Genomic DNA, 6926 nt, shown 5'->3' on the forward strand with positions numbered 1-6926 from the left:
AGCCTCCCCCCCACAGCTGCCCTCTCCACAGCGGTCCTCCCATAGCCCCCCCCTTCCCCTGCCCCAAGACATCCCAGCAAGGCAAACCCACGTGGGGTCGGCCAATCTGCGAGCTGAGCGTCCATGCGCCCCGCCATCTCCACCCTTGCCGTCTTCTCTTTCAGGCTGAAGGAGCACTGACACCCGTCCCGGGAGGAAGCCGCGCCCTCCGCCCTTCAAGAAGAAGCTGAAATAAAGGATCCGGGGAAACGAACACCCCGCCCTTGCCTTTTGCACGCACTCCTGGAGACAGGCCGAAGCCAGCCCGAAGCCTGCGAACAACTGAGACTGCGGGGCTCGGACGGCCGCACCTCTGTGGCTGCCACCCACTGCCTTAACTGAGCCAGAGGCCAGAGCGCGCGCGTGTGTGTGTGCGTGTGCGTGCGTGTGCGTGTGCGTGTGTGTGTGTGTGTGTCTCACAGGCAGCGTGGGCCCGCAGCCCTTCCCTCTCAGGTATCCCCATGTAGAATGTTTCTGTGTAAGAGCCCCCCCACCCCCCGCGGTGGCCAGAGCTCAGGCCACTTCCTGCTGTCATTCATCGACACCCCGAATGAGGACAGGGAGCCCTCCAGGGTCCCCAGAGCCACGCACCAGCTCTCACGTGACATGAGAAGCAGACAGAGCCAAGACCCAGCAGTCCCCAGAAGAAGTGTCCGAGGCTCGGTCCAGGCTTGTCTACGCCCTGAGCAGGACGGGGCGCGCTGCAGCCCCACAGGGAGCGGAGGAGAGCTGGGACGGAGGCCGGCGGCGGCACCCAGCCTGAGCCGTGCTCACCTGGCCGCGGGATTAACTCTGCAACCCCCACATGCATCTGGCTATTTCTAGATCTGTAGCAGCGGGAGATTATTTATTTAAAATGTCCAATGAATTATATATGTAAGAGGTAGAAATGGTATTGTGTTATTTATTAAGACAAACTGCAGTTCTCTGGCCATTTGTTTTCTGGGTTCTATTGGCAGCATACTTTATTTGCCCTTTGAAATAAATAGATTTTTAAGAAAACTCAAGCAGGATGCTCTGAGCCTTGTCTCTGCACATGCTCCCATTATTCTCAGCAAACACAACTTCTGATCAGACCTGTGTGTCTGGGTTTTCTTAGGTTTGGAAACAGGAGAGGTGACCCTGCAGGTCAGCTGGACATGGAGACGTTTCTTACCAAAAAGTCTCCCTTGCTGGGCATGGTGCTGATGCCTGTAGTCCCAGCACTTGGGAGATAGAGGTAGGAGGACATGAAGACCTGACTCAAGAAAAAGAAGAAAGAAAAGCTGAGGGGCCCCTGGCAGCGTAGAGGGGCCCGCCGAAGCCCGGCAAGCACAGCAACTGGCCATGCGGTAAACTAGGCAATTGACAGGCACCCCAAGGTCCATCCTTGCAAGGTGGAGCTGGGTCTGGGGGGAGGGGAGGGCAGGCAGGGGGCGGGCTTTCAGACCGTGGGATCTGAGTTGGAGCAAGCGCGATGGTGCACTGTGCTCACAGACGGCCGCTGTCTTGGGAGGGGAGTGGGGGGGGGGACCGCGCAGGCAGGAGCAGAGTCGGGGTGGGGGCTCCCGGGGGTCTCAGTCCTCCTGCAGGATGGCCGCCCTCCTAGCACAGCTTTATTTTTCCTTGTTTTTAACGCCTTGTTTACAGCTGCACTTCTTGTCATTCCTGCAAGGGAAATTTGCATAAACAAGCGAGCTTGTCCGTCTGTTTCCTCCGCAGTCCTGCTCCCCCCCCACTCTGCACCTCTGTGCCCCGTACCCGCATCTCCCCAGCCAGCGCCGGGGCCCGCGTGGAGATGGACACGGCCTGTCCTTCCAGGTGCTCGGCGTGGATATTAAACTGCGTGAACAAAGGAAGGAGCCACTTAGCCATGAACAGAGAAACATGATACACAACACCTGCTCACCCCACGGCTCCCGTCCTCATGGGCCTCCGGACGGTGCCGCGCGGGGGCTGCCCCCCCCAGCCTCTCCCGCGACGGGACTGCCCCCCCTCAGCCTCTCCCGCGCCGGGACTGCCCCCCAGCCCCTCCCACGCCGGAGCTCCCCCCCCCAACCCCTCCCGCGCGGGGGCTGCCCCCCCCCCGGTTGTGTCTCCCCAACTGCACAAAGTTGTAGCAGAAAAATCTTAACACCCACAAAGAAAGCCATTTCCAATTCCTGAGTCTTCCGGCTGAGCCCTGATAAATGCCTTCGGAAATGGATCATTGATGCTCTTCGAAAATGAGGTGTACAGGCAGCTATTTTTAAAAGCAGTTAACAAATGCAGTTCATGAATGAAGATTTCATCATGACTTTTTAAGAGGAAAAAACAGTGCATGACTTTGGTATAAAAATAGGTCTTCCTTTCACCCTGCCAAAGCTGACTTCGCCTGAGGCCCACACCCCAGTCATAGGGAAACGGGTGTATGTTCCCGAGACATTCCTATTAGAGTCTGCCAGCAGCGGAGCACCGTCACTCATGCCTGTAATCCTGGCAACTCAGGAGGTTGGAATCTGAGGATCAAACTTGGCAGCAGGCCTGTGCAGGAAAGTTTGTGAGACTCTGATCTCCAATTAAACTCCATAAAAGCTGGAAGTGGAACTGTGGCTCCCGCGGAAGAAGACTAGCCTTGAGAAACAGCTGATGGACAGCACCTGGGCTCTGAGTTCAAGCCCCCGAGACAGCTACGGTTCCAACTTGGCATGTGCTGATCCCGGCTCTGCCCACCAGGGGCCCAGGACCTGTGCTTTTGGTGGACAGCCCCTTGTGCCATCCACGTTCCAGAATGGCCCACGGCTGTCTCTGCAGACCCGATGGAGGACTGTGGACTGTGGGGACTGCAGACTGTGGGCACAGTGTCTGATCACAGATGGGAGTGTGGGCGCCCCGCCGAGATGCTGCTGCCACCTGGGGGCGCCTGGGGACTTGCTCCTGCAATGGCCTGGCACCCGTGGCACCGTCCTGACCGCTCTGCCTCAGGGGTGTGTGTCACAGGCCCACGGGGTATCAGAGGTGTCCAGGAGCAAGCTTGGGTTCGTGGAGAGGTCAGGAAGAGAAGGGAGGAAAAGAATCAGAATTCTCCATGGCCAACCTTTCTCCAATCCTTCTGAGCTGTTTTCCTTTTAGAACGACGCAGATGATCGAAGCTGAGGCATGGGCGCGTTCAGGCTGCTGCAGGCTCTCGTAGCACAGCCAGGGCAGGCCTGGGCCCAGCCCGGCCAATGAGGAGCCGGGAGCCTGGCAGTCACCAGCTGGCAGGCAAACCTTCCAGACACACAGGCCTGTTTTACTTGTACCAGAGGATCCTTTCCTTTCTGATGTGTGGGGAGAAATGCCTGGTCTGAGCTATATGTCAAAGCTACTTCTCTGCCCAAGATGCTGCCTGTGTGAACTTCTAATAGTCCTTGAGATAAGTCTGTCTTTGAGAGTTCACAAAAGGTCCGCTGTTAGGCTTTAGCTTTGGGGGGTTACACACGTGGCCCCACCTGCAGATGCAGTGTGGATTCCACTTCCTGGCTCACCAACGGGCTTCCACTGGTCATTTTCCCCTGCCAAGGTCGATACCCCACAGACCAGGGGCCCAGAAGAGCGCGCACACTGCCAAGGTTGCCTGTCCTGGTTATAAGCTGGGAACTAGGGTCATGGGCAATGTGCCTCTCCTAAGCCACTCCTGGCCAAAACTCTAGTGCTGCCAGCTCCTGTGTCCCCTGCTTCAGAGGGACTACACATATGAAGGGAGGCCTCCCTGCCTCTCCCCAAGCAAATGGTCCTAAGTCTGTCCCAGGGAAGGGCTCTCACTGGACATGGACATCGGCCTCAGAATGGTTCCTGGAGTCTGCAGTTTGTTTCCTGCTTAGGTCTGAAAACTGTCAGGTCCAGAAACTGCAGAGGTCCCCACTTTCACCAAAGTCACCTGTCCTCAGACGGCCTGAGCTGAGAGGGTTTCTGTTTGACTGCACACAGACGTTGCCTCAGGGATATGATGTATTAACGGTGTCATCCACGGCAGGCCGAGGCGCGCAGGAGCTGTGGCCGCCCGCTGCGGGCAGACCCGGCGGGCCTGGCCTCCACTCTGATCTATCAGGTCCTGCAGTAACTGCATCCAGCAGCCGGTGACAGTGAAGCGCCAATGGCTGCTGGACCTGGGCCACTGTAAGACAGCACGGCCGGTGGCTTATAAACAGCAGTTGGATCTGTCACTTTGTAAGCAGTTTACCTGACAACTCTAGAAGTCCAAGATCCAGACCCAGCCTGAGGTCTAGTGAGAACCCGCTTTGTAGACAACACCTCCGGTGAGTCCTGGCTTAGGGAAGGGGCAGGAAGTCCCTCGGGGTGTCTGTGAGGGCTCTAATCCCATTCAGGGGTGCTCCACCCTCGTGACCCTGCCGCCTCCCACAGGCCCCACCCCTCGACCCTGACCTTGCAGCTTAGGTTTCCCCTGTGGATTGGGGGAGGGGGACACAAACATTCAGACCCTCGACCGGCCAGCTCCTACTGCGCACCTGTCAGGCACCTGGCCAGGCTCCTAGAGCTGCAACACAGGACCCGTGTCCCGACTTCCCCGCACCGGTGCCTGACCATCCTGTAGGCCAGCACAGGAGCTCTGCAGGAGCAGACAACCTGGTCTGTCACAGCCGCACAGCCATGCTGAATACCGAGCTCTGCTTCTCCTTCCTTCCCACGTGGTGGCCACCGTCAGAACACAATTTGTCCCAGAGCGATCTTTTCTCGTGTGGAAGAGGCAGCCGCCATTGCCTGTTGGGCTGGGGGAGGCAGGCTGTCCCCCGATCGCTTCCCACACCCTAATCATTGTCCCGTCCCTGGAGGACTCAGCTCTAACGCCCAGCACCGCTGCCTACCAGGCCTGCGTTGTTCCCACAAAGTGATGCCGCCCGAAAAACGTTTGCAAAGCAGACTGAAGACTTCAGTGGCCATTTAGAGTGTGTTTCCACCTCTGTGGCCGTTTAGAGTGTGTTTCCATCTCTGGCCATTTAAAGTGCATTTCTGCCTCTGGGTCTATTTGAACAAATGCCAGGTGTTTCAGCCCCTCCCTCGGGGAGCCATTTACACTCAATACCACACACGGGCCCAGGCTCGGGCACAGGCTCAGGCTCAGGCACAGGCTCGGGCTCAGGCACCAGCCCAGGCTACAATGCTCACTCTGCTGGGCTACTCAGGCTATCAGACCTTGAAGTTCTAAGTGCTCCCTGTAAATCAGTGTGGCGTCACAGACAGGACCTCGGCATGACTGCATGAGAATGGATGTCAGGGACCCCTCCGGTGACTTACTCTCTCAAACACTTCCGAAACAGTGCTCATCAGTGCTGGGAGGAACAACCAAACCCTCAAGTCATCCCAAAGGCCGAGGCGCTGATGTCTATTGCTGTCTTGCAATTATGCTCAGAGCGAACCTCCCGCACACCAGGGTGGACTGAGCAGAAACGCCCACTGGGAAGGAGGCATTCACTGGGGACACCCCAGACAGCCCCCATCTTTCTCCAGAGGAGCCCCCAGGCACAGATGGGTGAGATCAGAATCTAAATGACAAGTTCCCCACACCACCCCAGACAGCCAATTACACAGCCCAGCCTCTGAGTCAGACCAACTTTTTTCTTTCTTTTCTTCCCTCCCTCCTTCCTTCCTTCCTTCTTTTCTTCCTTCCTTTCTTTCATTCTTCTAAATCTTTTTTGTTGTTTTTGATCATGGGGCTTGAACTCAGGGCTTGGGTGCTGATTCCTGAGCTCTTTTGCTCAAGGCTAGCGCTCTACCATTTTGAGCCACAGCACCTTTCAGTTTTAGGTAGTTAACTGGAGATCGGAGTCTCATGAGCCTTTCCTGCCAGGTTGGCTTTGAACCATCATCCTCAGATCTCAGCCTCCTGAGTAGCTAGAATTACAGGCGTGAGCCAACGGCACCCAGCTCTTTCTCTTTTCTAAGCCTCTTTTCTTTCTAGCACTTTCATGAGGAAAATGAAAAGTCTCACATCCGTTCTGGCTTCAAAAAGATACTAAGAAACTGGCTCTGGCAGCAGAAAGAACAGATTTCAGAACTAAATGTGAACATCTGCTTCCGGCCACGCTGCCATCCATTTGGAAGAGTAACTGCGCGCACAACGCTCACCTATCTTCTTTTGTACTAACGCTCTCATGAAGGCAACTAACTCAAAGCTAACAATAAGAACATAATTAGCACTAAGGCACAAACACGTTTACAAGGACAGCTGCACCTGTCAGAGCGGGACATGCAGGCCCTGGGGGTGCCGGCCATTGTTCCCATGATCTACTGCGGACTTGTCATGAAGAAGAGATGGCTGAGAGAGCAAAGCTGTGACATACTGCTTCCCCTCCTCAACCAGAGCAGGGCAAGCACACTTGTCCCTGGGAGCAACACTTGTGATTCAGTGGCCTTCAGAAGACTAACTCTACATCACAGACACAGAGCGTGTGTGTGTGTGTGTGTGTGTGTGTGTGTGTGTGTGTGTGCTGGTCCTGGAGTTTGAACTCGGGGCTTTGCCCTCTCACGGTAGTTCAAGGCTGGCTCACGACCACATTGGTCACATGGGCATTTTGGTAGCTCACTGGAGATAAGAGTCTCACAGCCTTTCCTGCCTGGGCTGACTTCAAACTACAATCCTCAGATCTCTGCCTCCTGAGTAGCCAGGGTGACAGGCGTGAGCCACCAGCTCCCAGCGAGCATTCTGGTTTGACAATCCCACTCCATTCTATATGCTTTCCAGCTGGAACTTCCACACGCTGTCTTTCTAAAGTCTTCACCATGTTCCCAGAACGTCAGAGAGCAGAGCTGGCCCCGCCCCTGCCTGGCTCCTCCTGGCTGTGATGGGACCCAGCGTGAGCTGTGCTTCCCTGGGCGGGGTCTGTGCCCCTCCCCCACGGGAAAGCAGGGACCACAGGTGCTTGTCACCA

General features: G+C 56.2%; 1 protein-coding gene across 1 annotated transcript in view; it reads left to right on the plus strand.

Annotated features, from left to right (window-relative positions):
• Slc37a1 (solute carrier family 37 (glucose-6-phosphate transporter), member 1) overlaps positions 1 to 734 on the plus strand; it is a 43370-nt gene extending 42636 nt beyond the window's left edge. The window contains exon 20 of the mRNA XM_013027335.1: positions 165 to 734. Within this exon, the coding sequence (XP_012882789.1) occupies positions 165 to 180 (16 nt within the window). The 3' untranslated portion in view covers positions 181 to 734. The remainder of the gene's footprint in view (positions 1 to 164) is intronic.
• The last annotated feature ends 6192 nt before the right edge of the window (positions 735 to 6926 follow it).

The sequence above is a fragment of the Dipodomys ordii genome, unplaced genomic scaffold (genome assembly GCF_000151885.1).
Source record: "Dipodomys ordii isolate 6190 unplaced genomic scaffold, Dord_2.0 Scaffold103, whole genome shotgun sequence".
In the NCBI taxonomy this organism is placed as follows: Eukaryota; Metazoa; Chordata; class Mammalia; order Rodentia; family Heteromyidae; genus Dipodomys; species Dipodomys ordii.